This window comes from Ursus americanus, chromosome 26 (assembly GCF_024610735.1).
Source record: "Ursus americanus isolate L20-20 chromosome 26, mUrsAme1.1.p, whole genome shotgun sequence".
Classification (NCBI taxonomy): domain Eukaryota; kingdom Metazoa; phylum Chordata; class Mammalia; order Carnivora; family Ursidae; genus Ursus; species Ursus americanus.
Window position 1 is genome coordinate 22001105 of NC_142152.1, and position 14748 is coordinate 22015852.

The 14748-nt window shown below is 41.8% G+C and overlaps 2 protein-coding genes across 3 annotated transcripts in view; one reads left to right on the forward strand and one right to left on the reverse strand.

The window, feature by feature from the left end:
• The window catches only part of TMED8 (transmembrane p24 trafficking protein family member 8), a 55727-nt gene extending 42464 nt beyond the window's left edge, over positions 1 to 13263 (reverse strand). The window contains exons 1-2 of one of the 2 annotated variants that reach the window (XM_045807739.2): positions 13200 to 13263; positions 12175 to 12275 (exon numbers count right to left, since the gene is read on the reverse strand). In XM_045807739.2, coding sequence (XP_045663695.2) covers positions 12175 to 12205 — 31 coding nt within the window. In that variant the 5' untranslated portion in view covers positions 12206 to 12275; positions 13200 to 13263. Of the gene's footprint in view, positions 1 to 236; positions 407 to 12174; positions 12276 to 13199 lie in introns of those variants that run through there. The other variant, XM_045807738.2, reaches the window with a different exon arrangement.
• SAMD15 (sterile alpha motif domain containing 15) lies at positions 412 to 13208 on the forward strand. Its single transcript, XM_045807724.2, has 3 exons — positions 412 to 2584; positions 3797 to 3895; positions 12943 to 13208. The coding sequence occupies exons 1-3, from the start codon at positions 680 to 682 to the stop codon at positions 13177 to 13179; spliced, it is 2241 nt and encodes a 746-aa protein (XP_045663680.2). The 5' UTR covers positions 412 to 679; the 3' UTR covers positions 13180 to 13208.
• Positions 13264 to 14748: the final 1485 nt, after the last annotated feature.

Sequence of the window (14748 nt, forward strand, 5' to 3'; positions counted from 1 at the left end):
GCATTTCGAAACAGGACTAGCGAGCAAGCTCGAGCGCAGTCCCGGGCCGGGAGAAGGCGGCCGGGGCGCGGCCTGGGGGAGCGAAGGCGGGGGCTCTGCGCGCGAAGGGGATGCCCGGGCGGGTCCGCTCCGACGAGGGGCGCGGGGCAGAGCGGGACAGGGCGCGGCCGAGCCTCGCGCGACAAGCGGGGCCCCGAGGCCGGGCGGACCCATCCGCCGGTCCCCGGCTTGCGTACCTGAGGCGGCCGCCTGGCTCCCCTCCACTCCCGGGCCGTCCCCGCCGCGGCCCGCCGGCCCCCCAGCCGCCTGCCGCTCCGACATCTGCAGCCGGCTCCGCGAGCGCCTCCGCCGCCGGCCGCGAGTGGCTCCGGAAACAGCCGAAGGCCGAGCGAGTGCGGCGGCGGCGGCGGCAGCGCGCCGGGAGGAGCCGAGGGGGGCCCGCGGGCCGGAAGAGGCAGTGCGCCAGCCCCCGGACGGCCCCAGCGACTTTGGGCAGCCGAGGCTGGCGACGCGGACGCGGGGAGCGTGACTGCGTGCTTTTGATCGCAGGTTTTTAGTCAGGGTTTGACAGAACAAACAAAACCTGGGGAAGATTCAGGAAGACTCGGCCGGAAATCATGGTATCCATAGAGACGCTGTCGGAAGTTGGCGTTGCTAGGAGGCCTGGGCGCGTCGGCTAATGTGCGTCATGGCTGAAGACCCAGAGTATTACGATTCCGGCTCGGTTGAAGGAGAAGATCTGGAGTATGAGGTACTCGAACTGCCTGCGTCTCTTAAAATGGCTCAAGATGCCGAAGCTGACACCATGACAGAGGTAGGCCCGGAGCTACCTGTAGAGATTGACGAGGAACCCCAGCCAGAGACGGAGGAAAAAGATCTCGAAGTGGGGGCACCAGAGAATGTACACCTACACGTAAAACCAACCAGCACGTCCAACGAGGAGCTGCCCAAGGAGTCTGAGAGAGATCTCCCTAGCGAGACTGATCCAGGGATGCCGCAGGAGGCAAAGTCAGAGATACTGAGAGAGATGGAAGGAGAGCTTTTCAAGGAGCTGGAGGTCCTTATGGATGATAAAGAGGAGCCAGATTTAGAGTCACCGGAGGAGGGCAAATTAGAAGTTACAGAGGATGTACTTATCGAGTCAGCTGAGGAAACAGATCTGGAGCTACCAAAGGAGACAGGGCCTGATGTTTCAGACTCACTCAGTGGGACAAGATTAGAGTTGCTAGAACAGACCATACTGGAGGTTCTGGAGGATTCACTTAAAGAGCAATATGAAGAAACAGGTCCAGAACCTCCGGAGCAGACCAAACCTGAATTTCCAAGCGAGAAACCAAGAAAATCAATTGAAGAGGCAGATCTACAGCCGCCAAAGATGACCATCCCAAAGGAAGCACAAAGAAAGTCACCTGAGGAGAAAGGGACAGAGCCATCTGAGCAGGCCAAACCAGAGTTTCCAGAAGGGAAACAAAGAGAAACTGAAGAGGCAGGTCTAGAACCTCCAGAAGAAACTAAACCAGAGGTTCCACAGGAGATACAAAGAAAATCAACCGAGGAGAAAGAGACAGAGCCACCTGAACAGACTAAATCAGAGTTTCCAAAGGAGAAACGAAGTAAGTCTACCGAGGAGGAAGGTGTAGAGCCACCAAAAGAGACTAAACCAGAGAATCCAGAGGAGGACCAAAGAAAATCAACTGAGAAGAAAGAGACAGAGCCACCTCAGCAGACCAAATCAGAGTTTCCAGACCAGAAACCAACTACGTCTAGTGAAGAGACAGGAAGAAAGTCAACTGAGGAGAAAGTTCCAGAGCCACTCAAAGAGATCAAATCAGAATTTCCTGAGGAAAAATCAAGAAAATCAATTAAGGAAACAGGTCTAGAGCCATCAGGAAAGACCAAACCAGAAGTTGAAGAGGAGACACTGAAAGAGTCAACTGTGAAGAAAGTTTTAGAACCACAAGAGGACACTCAACCATCAGATCACAAAGATAAGCAGAGAAAATCAACTGAGGAGACAGGTCAAATACCACCACCGAAGACCAAACCAGAGGTTCAAGAGAAGATAAAAACAGAGGAAACTGAAGAGAAAAATCTAGAGTTACCAGATAAAGCCCAACTACCACTAAGAATAGTGTCACATACAGAATTTTTCAAGGAAGATAGGCCAAAACCAGTCAAATTTAAGTATTCTCTAGACAAGGATGAGCAAGAACACTCTGACAATCAAACAAAGTGGTCAGTAAATGAAACCAAGAAAGCTAAAAGAGAGTCTATGTTCGGGTCTCTCACAGTAAGTGAAGTAGACACAGTGAGTGTAAGTTATGAGATTTCTAAGGATTTTAAAGGACTGTTTGAGGTTACCGATATCAATGATGATTTATACTCTTACATCTCAGACACTCAGAGGGATTTGAAAGAGTCTTTTAGTGAAAAAGTTGTAGATTTGTCCCCAGAGTTGAAACAAGTACACAAAGATGAAGAAACCCAGCCAAAAGAAAGTACTGAGCTACAATTTGAGTATCTTAAGTGGAGCCCAGAGAAAGTTGCAGAGTGGATTAGTGAGCTAGGCTTCCCTCAATACAAGGTATACAAAAATAACATTTTTAAAAATCACATTCTGTCATCCTTCTATCTCTTATTCCTCTTACCCTTACCTGAGCTCTTGCCTCTTCTTCACTAGAAAGAGCACAGAAAAGCCCTGGACTATGGTAGAGGTAACTTGGATTTAAAGTTTGTCCTTTCCACTGATATATTTTGTATTTTGATAGAGGAAGGGAGGGTCACATTTGTTTGTTTTCCCTATTTATCACAATGAGTATACTTCTCTGCAATTCTTGAATAAAGACTAAGAAATTTATATAGGCCTCTTCTCACAGAAAACTTTATTTTTTTTAAACAGATTTTGTCCAAGGTAGACTTTTTGGTACTTTTTCAGTTGTTTTAGTGGCAGCTCCCTTAATTTGTACTATTAATCTTAAGTGTCTGCCCCAAATATGTCATGTATATCATGAGCACCTAACAGTATTAATTTAAATAGCCAATTCAGGGGCGCCTGGGTGGCACAGCAGTTAAGCGTCTGCCTTCGGCTCAGGGTGTGATCCTGGCGTTATGGGATCGAGCCCCACATCAGGCTCCTCCGCTATGAGCCTGCTTCTTCCTCTCCCACTCCCCCTGCTTGTGTTCCCTCTCTCACTGGCTGTCTCTATCTCTGTCAAATAAATAAATAAAAATCTTTAAAAAAAAATAAATAAATAGCCAATTCACCAAGAGTAGTTTTATTAAAAAGATATAGTCAATAAATATAGTCAACTATATGTCAATAAAAAATATAATAAAAATTTAAAAAAAAAACAGAGGAAACTGGGAAAAAAAAAGATAGGATGAATCCTCTTATTTCATTGATGCCAACTATGTTCTTAGGTACCACAAAAAACCACAAGGTCTGAAATCTTTTGTACTACTTAAAAATGTCATTGAGGCATGAAAGAAGCATTAGGTGTATCATGCCAAACAAAATATTAAGGAACAGTATGAAATTTAATGGAGAGCTTAGATGGAAAATATGTGGGATTATTAGGATTATTTTAAATTTGAATTTAATTTAAAACTAAATTAAAAAATTTTCCCTATACAGAACCAGAAACAAACCTGATTTCTCCCTCCCTCCCTTCTCTTGCCCTAACACTTTCTTCTCTTTCCCTCCATCCCTCCCTCCTTTCTTTCTTCCTTTCTTTTCTTTCTTTTCTTCCTTCTATTTACCATAATCATTTGAGTGATGTTCTTCTTGTACTAACAGGAGTGTTTTACCACAAACTTCATCTGTGGTCGAAAGCTCATTCACGTAAACTGCTCAAACCTCCCTCAGATGGGGATAACAGATTTTGAGGACATGAAGGTGAGTTGTGTTTAATGTTTCCCTATAGAGCACTATCTCAGACCAATCTCCTTTTCTTCCAACCTGGCCTCCTATTTCTGTCAGTGATATGATCATAAACCCAGTCCCATCCCCCCTACCCCCACCCTCCCACACACAGTGGTTTCTTCCTCTGTCTCCTTTGATCCCCACAAAGATCCCAAGAACTGTCAGTTCCCTGTATAGCATCTGGTTTTCTCCATTCTCACTTGTTCAGACCTCTCTTGCCTCATTCCTAGAATATTCCAGTAGCCTCCTGCTTTTAGTCTCTGTCCACACACCCTTTGGATTCAATGCCCTTGGTATTAGACTGTCACCCTCCAACTATTCAGACACTCAGAAACCTTTTTTGGATCCCCTGTGCTTGCAAGAAAGTCTCAGTTCCTTAGCTTAGGATTTGAGGCACTCCACAAGTTTTCTCCAGCCACTGCTCTTTTCCCCTACCTCTACAGGAGTCTCCTGTTCAGCCTCACGGGGTCTGATTCACACCCTTGAATTCCTGCCCTGGGCATTCCTCCTTCTGCATCTCTGCTCAGTCCCCCTCCCCCTGTATGACCAATATGAACCTTATTCATCCGTCAGGACCCAGCTCAGTTCTCATCTCCCCATGAAATCTTTCCTAACCTCCCCAACCCCAATAACCTCTCCCCCCAAGCTCTCACACATTGTATGTCTCTACCACCCATTTGGCACTTGTATAACACCGTATGTGTTTGGCTGCTTTGCTGCCTAACTTTGCAACAAGTTACATTAACCTCACTGGACCTCAATTTCCTAAGATCTCTCCAGCACCAGCAGTCTATGATCATGCTTCTTTGTATAACACTACCCTCCATTTATAGTGTTTTATAGTTCACGAAGCTTCGCACACTTAATCATATTTATAACCCTACCTTTAGTACCCCCCACTCCGACATACCAACGTTCATTCAGTACACTCTTACACATCAGCTCTGCCTCAGTGGTTCTCAAACTTGAATAGTCTTCAGAATCAGATCAGTTTTTTTTTTTAATTCCTAGGCTCCATGCTCCAGAGATTATGATTCATTAGGTCTGGCGTAGGCCCTGGAATTTGTTCCGTACATGACTCTTGATCAGGCATTAAAACCATGTAATTCCATAAGTCATATGAGTTAGAAAATTTTAAAAATTATACTTGTTAATACCTGAGCCCTTCTCCTGGCAACAAGATATAAAGAAATCCTCTAAATTATTAAATGTGGTCCTAGGTGAACATTTAATCTTTTGAACTCTACTAATAGCTATCTTCTGAGTGCTTGCCATGTGTTGGGCACATACATATATTATTTCACTTAATCCCCATTTTATGGAAGAGAAAACTGAGGCCCAGAAAGATGAAGCCACTTACACAAGATTATTCAGGTAGTAAGTTTAAGAGCCAGAATTCAGATCCATTCTGTGTGACTTCCATGCTCTATTTAAACCACTATACTATATTGCCTCTCTAAATGAACAATTTTGTAACCATGAACCACTACATACGTAATGTAGATGAGGACCACTCATTACAAATTGGTATTTCCAGCCATACTTTCACATAGCTACCAAGTACCACTAGATAAAATATCTTAACTCTCTTTATGTTCAAAGATGATACGACTGTGTTTATGAGCTCCAATTTCTACTTATGTTTATAGTGTTTTGGATTTTCTAAATAAAAATAAGGAATAGAATTAGCAAAATAGTAACTTGTAATACAAATTCCTGAAGTGTTTAAGTACCAAGAATTTCAGCTTCTTATGAGAAAGCATTTTTCAGAGTCTGCCAATTCATTTTGCTTCTTTGACATTCTGATTCTAAAAATACAGTATCAACGACGCAATAAGAAAAATTCTAATTATGCTTTTTCTGGCCTTGCAAGAAATAAGAGGTCTTAAAAATCTTCTGAAATCCTTATGAATAAATGATGTATCCAGTGATCTATCCTTATACCCCAAGAACTTTGAATAAGCAAACTTGAGAATACTTATCAAAGTCACCAGACAAATGTGGCCTCTCCTTGAAGTCAGTAGAGTGATAAAGATCAAGACATTTAAAGGTAACTTAGAGAAGCTTTGTCTGACACTTAGGTCCACATAAGAAAGCTAATTATACACCATGATGGAGGTAACTTTTTAGAGATCATACATGAGCTTAATGTTGGTTCTCAATCCTCTTGGGAGCTTTCCTTCTTTCCTTGTGTAATCTGAAACAGGCTCCTGTACTCAGAGGGCAGGGAGAGACTGAAGAAAGAGGCAGGCCACTCCTGGTTGGTAGGTGGCAGTTTTAGTAATAACAAAGGAAATTTACACGTGAGATTTGTCTTGGGCCGCAGCAAGATGCATGGATCTCCATGCCTGGCCTCTAAATCTCAAAAGTTTACAAAGAGGCCCTAACTGGGTTCAGTAACATATACTGTGCAAGTGTTTTCAACACCACGTCATGCTCTGAAGGCCATGTCTTTGAAGAAGCCTCTGGGAATGGGAAAGGCAAGTGGAACCCACATTCCAAGGACAGGGGAAGGGGTGAGGAACCTCTGAGTGCCTGGGTCCAGCTCACCGGTCAGTCGGCAGTCACATCTTTTTTATCACATTCCCCAACAGTTGAGTATGCTGTAGTTACCTTTCTTACTGATATATAAGCATTATTAATCCCACCATTGTCATTACAGCACCAAGTATATCCACAATTTATCCCATAACAACACTTAAACAGTGTAGTACTCTTTTTCATGCTAACTGTCCCGCATCATCTGGGGCGCCTGGGGGCCTCAGTCAGTTGTGTCCAATTCTTGGTTTCGGCTCAGGTCGTGATCTCATGGGTCATGATCTCATGGGTCATGAGATCAAGTCCCACAACCGGTTCCATGCTCAGCAGGGAGTCTGCTTGAAGATTCTCTCTCTCTGCCCCTCCCCTCACTTGCTTGCTCCCTCTCTCTCTCTCAAATAAATAAATAAATAAATCTTAAAACAACAACAACAAACAAACAAACCCTCTCCCACATCATCATTCATGGGCTTTGGCAGAGTGGCAGGACTGGGGAAAGAGCAGGTGGCTTGAGAGTGCAGAATTCTGGGCATGCTGCTGAGAAACTGAACCACATTTGAACTGTGCATCCCATTGACAAGTCTTGCAATTAATGTATGGCCAGTTTCTGTTCTCTTCAACTTCCTTTTACTTCCTTAATTTTGCAATTATTCATGCTTACCCTGCTGGAAGAGCTTAACTGCTCCCTTTGCCCTTCCTCCACCATACTGAGAAGACAAGAGAAGAGCTCACTGGGTGGGTGAGACTGATGGGGAGTACAGAAGGAAAGAAACACTAATTCTTTGAACCTGGCCAAGGGAGCTCTTGAAGCCACTACCTTGTTTTTCCAATTAGTAGTGATACATTAGCTTGGTAAAAAGGGGAGAAATCAATCTTATTTATTCTAGGGAAAAGCTAGACAAGATAGCATTATACTTGCTCCAGCTTTGTCTCTTAGAAAAGAGTTCTCAAGGGGCACCTAGGTGGCTCAGTCATTAAGCGTCTTCCTTCAGCTCAGGGCCTGATCCCAGGGTCCTGGGATCAAGCCCCGCATCAGGCTCCTCTGCTGGGAGCCTGCTTCTTCCTCTCCCACTCCCCCTGCTTGTGTTCCCTCTCTCACTGGCTATCTCTCTCTCTGTCAAATAAATAAATAAAATCTTTAAAAAAAAAAAGAGTTCTCAAAATATTTTTAACTGTTAACTCCATCAAGTGAACAGAAGAACTCTGTGATAAATATTTGAAGAAGAATATAGGTGAATTGCTTATTCCTTTGGTATGCCTGATTTTATATTACAAAATATAGCCTCATAAGCTTTATATGCCAGCAAATTTTACTACACTTGCCTTGATGCAAACTATTTGAATAGCACAGATTCATAACATGTGAGCAAATTATAACTAGACAAAAATATTTTTCTTTTTTCAACCTTCAATTTTCAAATAATTTTAGTTTTACAGAAGAGTTGTAAAGATAGTACCAAGCTCCTATACACTCTTAACTTAGCATCCCCTAATATTAACATCTTACGTAACCATGGTACATTTATCAAAACAAAGAAATTGGAGTGCCTGAGTGGCTCAGTTAATTAAGCATCTGACTCTTGATTTCGGCTCAGGTCTTGATCTCAGGGTCGTGAGATCGAGCACCACCTCAGGCTCTGCACTGGGCATGGTCTGATTAAGATTCTTTCTCTCCCGGGGCGCCTGGGTAGCGCAGTCGTTAAAGTGTCTGCCTTCGGCTCAGGGCGTGATCCCGGCGTGCCGGGATCGAGTCCTACATCGGGCTCCTCTGCTGGGAGCCTGCTTCTTCCTCTCTCACTCCCCTGCTGTGTTCCCTCTCTCGCTGGCTGTCTCTCTGTCACATAAATAAATAAAATCTTTGGGAAAAAAAAAAAAAAGATTCTTTCTCTCCCTCTCCCTCTGCCCCCCACCCTTCTCTCCTGCTCTTAAAAAAATAATAATAACACTGGTACAATACTATTAAACAAATTACAGACTTTATTCAGATTTCTGCATTTTTTTCCACTCATGTCCTTTTTTTTGTTCCAGAATCCAATCAGGGATACTGCTTTGCCTTTAGCTATCATTGTTCCTTGGTCTCCTCCAATATGTGACAGTTTCCTGATCTTTGTCTTTCATGACTTTGACACTTGGAAAAGCAGTAGTCAAGTTTTTTGAAGATTTCCCTCAATTTTAGTTTATCTCATGTTTCCCATGAAGATACACATTTTCAGGGAGACTATCACAGAGGTCTCATCTCATTAGGGAGTACATGATATCAATGTGATTTATTACTGGAGATGTGAATCTTGATCACCTGGTTAAGGTGGTGTCTGCCAGGTTTCTTCACTATAAAGTTACTGTGTTCTCTTTTCATATTCTAGTTATTAGAAGTGAGTTAGTAGGTCCAGCCCGCACTCAGAGAGAGGGAATTAAGATCCACCTCCTGGAGGGAGGAGTACCAGAGTTTATGAACATATAGTAAAACTACCACAGTAATAAATACATTGGAGAAAGTAGTTTGAGGCTATGCAAATATCCAGTTTCTCCTTAAAATCTGGCCTACTGATTTTAGCATCCATCAGTGGATCTTGCCTGCAGCAGTCATTACTGTGGTGTTCTAATGGTGATTTTCTCTTTTCCTCATCTCTTCCATGTTTAATTGGAACCCTTTGTAAGGACTTCTATGTTTAATTGTCCCTTCTCCGCCATTTGGGAACACTTTCAGTTTGGCCCCTGTGTCCTCCTGACATGCTCCCCTTCTTTTTTTCTAGTACTAGTACTCTAGCCAGAGCATTACATGTTACTTCAGACCGTCCCCAAGGAGCCCTGGTTGCTTTTGTCAGTGAATGGTATTTAGAAACCAAGATGTGGCACTACTTGTATTTGTTGCTGTGGGGGTGTCATGGCTTCTAGGCACTCTGAGCAGAAAGATGTAGGAAATATATGCATATATACAAATCCCATGTATATACAGATTTCTGTCTTCTTTCTGTAAGCATGAGTTCATACTGTTATCTCCAGCTCTAGCCCAGCACTGGCTTCATTCTAGCCTTCCCATCCTTCCTATTCCCTACCTCACTTTGCTTCTTTATAACTTCCTTCTCTGAGAGGAGAAACCTGTCTCTCCTTATCTATAAATATGTATGCCTATGAGAAACAAATTTACCAAGAGTACAGTGTTTGTCTACAGTTCTTTTTGTCTTTAGCCTTACACTACCTAGACAAAGCACTGTTTTTCAAAGTTAAAGTTATTTAGGTCAGCTCCATTCTTCCCTACCCGCTTCAGTGAGATTATGTCTTACTTTGTAATACAATTAGATTCATTGTCCACAGCCTATATTCTATCATGGGTTCCTGAGACATCCTGGCTTTTTAAAATTTTGCATACAGTAAAGTCACTCTTTGCAGTGGACAGTCCTGTGGGTTTTGACAAATGCATAGGGTTATGTATCCACCACACAGAACCATACAGAACAATTTTGTCACCCTAAAATTCCCCTTGTGTCCCCTTGGTAGTCAGCCTATCACAGTGCTACCCCAAGCCCTGGGAACCACTAATCTGTTTTTTTGTCCCTATAGTTTTGCCTTTTCCAGAATGTCACATAAATGGAATCAAATAATATGTAGCCTTTGAGTCTGGCTTCTTTCCCTTAGAAAAATGCATTTAAGATTAATCCACATTGTTATATGAATTGACAGGCAGATTTTAAGGAGACTATACATCTGCTTTAATAATGGTGGTGTAGATGATTTATATTTCAATCATAACAAGATGTCTTCAGGTCTAATTAAATTATAGCTTCCAATTATGCAGATGTGCATAGTTACATACTATAAGGTAACCAAACAGTGTAACTAAATTGGTAATGACAAAGCAAAACCATCAGTAGCTTATAAATAAGAGAAAAGCAGTCTTTGGGTGCACTTGGTTTGCTCACTCAGTTAAGCATCCAGTTCTTTTCTTTTTTTTTTTTTTTTAAGATTTTTTATTTTATTATTTATTTTTCAGAGAGAGAGAGGCAGCGAGAGAGGGAACACAAGCAGGGGGAGTGGGAGAGGGAGAAGCAGGCTTCCCGCTGAGCAGGGAGCCCAATCCCAGAACGCTGGGATCATGACCTGAGCCGAAGGCAGACACTTAACGACTGAGCCACCCAGGCGCCCCTAAGCATCCAATTCTTGATTTCAGCTCAGGTCTTGATCTCAGGGCCGTGAGTTCAAGCCCCACACTGGGCTCCACACTGGGTGTGGAGCCTACTTAAAAAAAAAAAAAAAAGAATAGCAGCCTTTAAAAACCCTAATCAACACAGAATACAGTGATGATATAGTAATATTTGAATCCTCTTGAAAACTATAGGCATTAAAATATCTGCTTGAGACCATGTGAAGTAGGTGCCCTGCAGTGATGCCAAGCATTGAGCGTGGGCCACCATCCTAGAATGTGGAATTAAGAATCCTTAGAAAACCCTGATAGTCTTCATGAATACCAATATTTAATAATCCTTACTAACTCAATTAAGTTACTAACAAATTGCTCTAAGTCTCAGGCAAAAATAAAATTTGTTGCTTGTTATTCATCAGAACTAAAGAAAGAACTCACAGCTTTAGATTAATTTATAGCCCATCAAAGGACCCTCTTAGTTCTTTGCAGAAGAAAGATGATTAGATTATATTTCCTGATTCCACGTGTAACCAGTAGTTTTGTTAACACTTTTAATTTCTGCATTAGAATATTAAATAGTACTGGACTTTCTCAGCCTACAGTAGGCACATAGCTCTTCTGGTTAATAGTGAATCAATTTGTTTATGACTACAGGGTCCCTCCAGGGCACCATCTGTAAACCTCAGTGAATTTGTGAAATAATCTGCTCTGGTAAGGGGCATTCAGGGTGAGGTGCAGACCAAACAAGGTACTCAGTGCAGGCAGCATCAATTACATCAATTACAAATGAGAATTCTTAAGGGGTAGTAATTTGGATCTAAACTTTTAGAAACCCCAATTGCTACAGACCTCCATTATTTTCCCACTGGGAATACAAGGCAACTGTGTAGACTCTCTTACCCACAAATCATCTCTAGAGTCTAAACAAAACCAATTCAAGCAAGATTTGAGAAAAAGGTATCTTGTCTACCTACATTTGTTTATTTGTTTGTTTGTTTGTTTGTTTTAATCAGAGAGAGAGAGAGCACAAGCAGGGAGAGTGGGAGGCAGGGAGAGAAGCAGGAGGCAGGCAGAGGGAGAAGCAGGATCCCCACTGAGTAAGGAGCCCAATTTGGGACTTGATCCCAGGACTTTAGGATCATGACCTGAACTGAAGGCAGCCGCTTAACCGGCTGAGCCACCTAGGTGTCCCTTGTCTATTTATTTTTTTAAATAGTTTTGGGTTTTTATTTTTTTAAAGAGAGAACACATGCATGCATGAGCAGGGAGGAGGCAGAGGGAAAGGGAGAGAGAGAATCTTAAATCTTAAGAAGGCTCCACACTCAGCTCGGAGCCCAACAAAGGGCTCAATCTCACTACTTCAAGATCATGACCCAAGCCAAAACCAAGAGTTGGACACTTAACCAACTAAGCCACCCTGGTGCCCTGTATCTTATCTATCTAAAATGCATTACTAATGGACAATTTTGCATTAGGTTAAGAATTGTAACATAAATGCATTTTACAACCTTGTAACATGGCCAGTAGTTTTAAACTAAACTAAAAGAAAAGAAAAAAGAAAAAACCCGCTCACCCCTTTGGCTGTGTTCTAGCAGAAATTTCATGGGCTACATTCTCATCCAGATGCAGAATATGAATTCAGATAGGAGTGTTACAGCAGACCTATGATTAAAGCTAGAATTTGAAAATGCAGTGACAGTTTAATCTAGGATATCAAGTGGCATGGTGCTCAATGAATACAAAATATGTTTTAGAGACACTGAAAATTGTGGCAAAGGATATTGTAAAAAAATACACAAGTATAGGTACTAATAAAACACCTGGAACTTTTTTACCTGCGCCTTCCCCAATACAGCCTGAACTTTAATATCTGTTTTTTAGTGTTTGAGATTTGTTTTTAGTCAAACAAATTGCATAACTATTTGAGTGATGACTTTTTTTCTTAATTGCAAGTTAACTGAGCCCCTTATAGACAAGTTGTTATTTATTAACCTTCCCAGAGATAGTCATGGCTCTTAATCTAAACATATTATCTGCTTATATGGTTGATCAGATTGCTCAGCCCAAAGAAAGAAATGAACCCATCCATGGCAAGCTGATGCAGGGGCCTAGAAACAAATGGAACTTAGAAAAAGATGATAAATTACTTGATGTTTTTCTTAAGAACTTTATTTTAATAAGAACTTGGCTACTAAGGCTTTCCATGTGTTATTTCATTATTTTATTTTCCCATAGATATAAGAGGTTAGCATTCAAGAGACCTAAGAAAATTAGTAAAACTTCTTTGATTTAGTTATATTTTCAGTTAATTTTTCATTAAAAAATTATCCTTGTATTGTAGGCAATTTCTCGGCATACACGGGTGCTCCTGGGAATTGAAGAGCCATTGTTCAGTCGCACCATCACCCTGCCCTACAGGGACAACATCGGCTTATTTTTAGAGCGAAAAGGTCATACTGGGGTAAAATCTGATTCCTTGACCTTCTCTGAATTTGTGCAAGCAGCAGGATTACAGGATTATGCTCCAAAAATAACCACCCCCGAAGAGAATGAAGCATTGCATTACACTGAACCGTAGGGAAAAGCAATTTCACTTACCTTGAAAGATCAAACTAAACTACTTGGGGGAAGAAGTGTGTTCTTTTGGGTTCTCTTGTTCTCCTCTTCATTAAGGACTGGAGTTAGAACTGCAGGCTCCACTCCTCGTTCTATCACCACCTCTCAGCACCTTCCCTTTATTTGTGTTTCAAGTTAGCCCCGTGTTTAAACAAAGATAGCAGTATTTCTCCTTCTGGGTATTGTAAGGATTCCTGATAAATTCTAGTAATGCACCTGGTAGTAGGAACATGTTAGGGAAATGGAATTAAAAGTAAAATCTCCTGCCAACCCAAATAAGGTTCTCCATAAATGCAGAAAAAGAAACAGTTCTATTATTGAATCAGCACTAAATCAGACAGTGATGGACATCACAAGCAAGCTGCTAAAAAAGATTACGAACTCAAGGAAATCCCACCCTTTTAGATAGCCAGGCAGATACAACCCATTACTTACATGTTAACTGTCTGTATCCAAAGGAAAAATAAAACTTCTAATATCTATGTGACAAACAGGAAGTTACTATGTGGAGCCAGTCACTTAGGCCAGGGAGATAAGGTGCCATCCTCCCTAGTGCTCCCATTTCAAAGAGATGGCTCCAAAGCCTCCCCAACAGTCTTGGAATGTAAAACTGGCAGGTGACTCCTTCAGCTTGTTAGAGGATTTACATACATCTCAAAAACAGAAAAAGGATTTAAATTACATGTTTTCTAAAGCAAATGTTTTAAGAAAAGGGAGGAGGGGAGTTCTTTTTTGCATCAGAGAAAAAAAGCTTTTAGTATTTTTTAAATTTTATATTCATCCTTACAAACAACTTGGCTTATAGAAGTACCACTGACTATGGAATAGGGACTGGGGTTTGTTTACAAGACTCTTTTATGTGATACCTTCCAGACCTTTATAAAATGAAATTCAGGGGGCACCTGGCTGGCTCAGTTGGTAGAGAATGTACTCTTGATCTTGGGGTTTTAAGTTTGAGCCCCACATTGGGGGTAGGGTTTACAAGGGAAGGGAGGGAGGGAGGGAGGGAGGGAGGGAGGGAGGGAGGGAGGAAGGAAGGAAGGAAGGAAGGAAGGAAGGAAGGAAGGAAGGAAGGAAGGAAGGAATGAATGAATTCAGGCTAGAGTCTACCCATGACTGGACGGTTCAAAAGAAATGACAAAATACTTCTTGCTTGAATGACTCCAGTTCCTGTCTAGTTTTATAGACTTAACTGCTCTTTCTCTTCCCAGCCTCACTTCTTAACCCTAAAAGCCACTAAAGGACTACCATAATCCAGAAGGACAATGATGTGCCCTGTCCAGTTCCCTACACCTGAATGAATAGTCAAAGGAATCCCAATTCTTTTTTTTCTTTTCTGAGAAAAGGAACAATACCTCAAATTAGCATTCATACCAAACATTAATATCTGATGATGAACCTACTTTTTTCCCAAATAGGACCAATGAAATTTTATCTCAGACCATCCTACACCATGCCATTGAGTTTGCCTGGCTTACAATTATGCAAAAAAGAAAAATGTAAATGATTAACCTAACACCATGCTGGTTTA

Coding starts and splice junctions, on each gene's coding strand:
- SAMD15 (XM_045807724.2), top strand. CDS start 680: ATGTGCGTCATGGCTGAAGACCCAGAGTATTACGATTCCGGCTCGGTT. Junction 2,585..3,796: donor TAGGCTTCCCTCAATACAAG/GTATACAAAAAT, acceptor TTGTACTAACAG/GAGTGTTTTACCACAAACTT. Junction 3,896..12,942: donor CAGATTTTGAGGACATGAAG/GTGAGTTGTGTT, acceptor CTTGTATTGTAG/GCAATTTCTCGGCATACACG.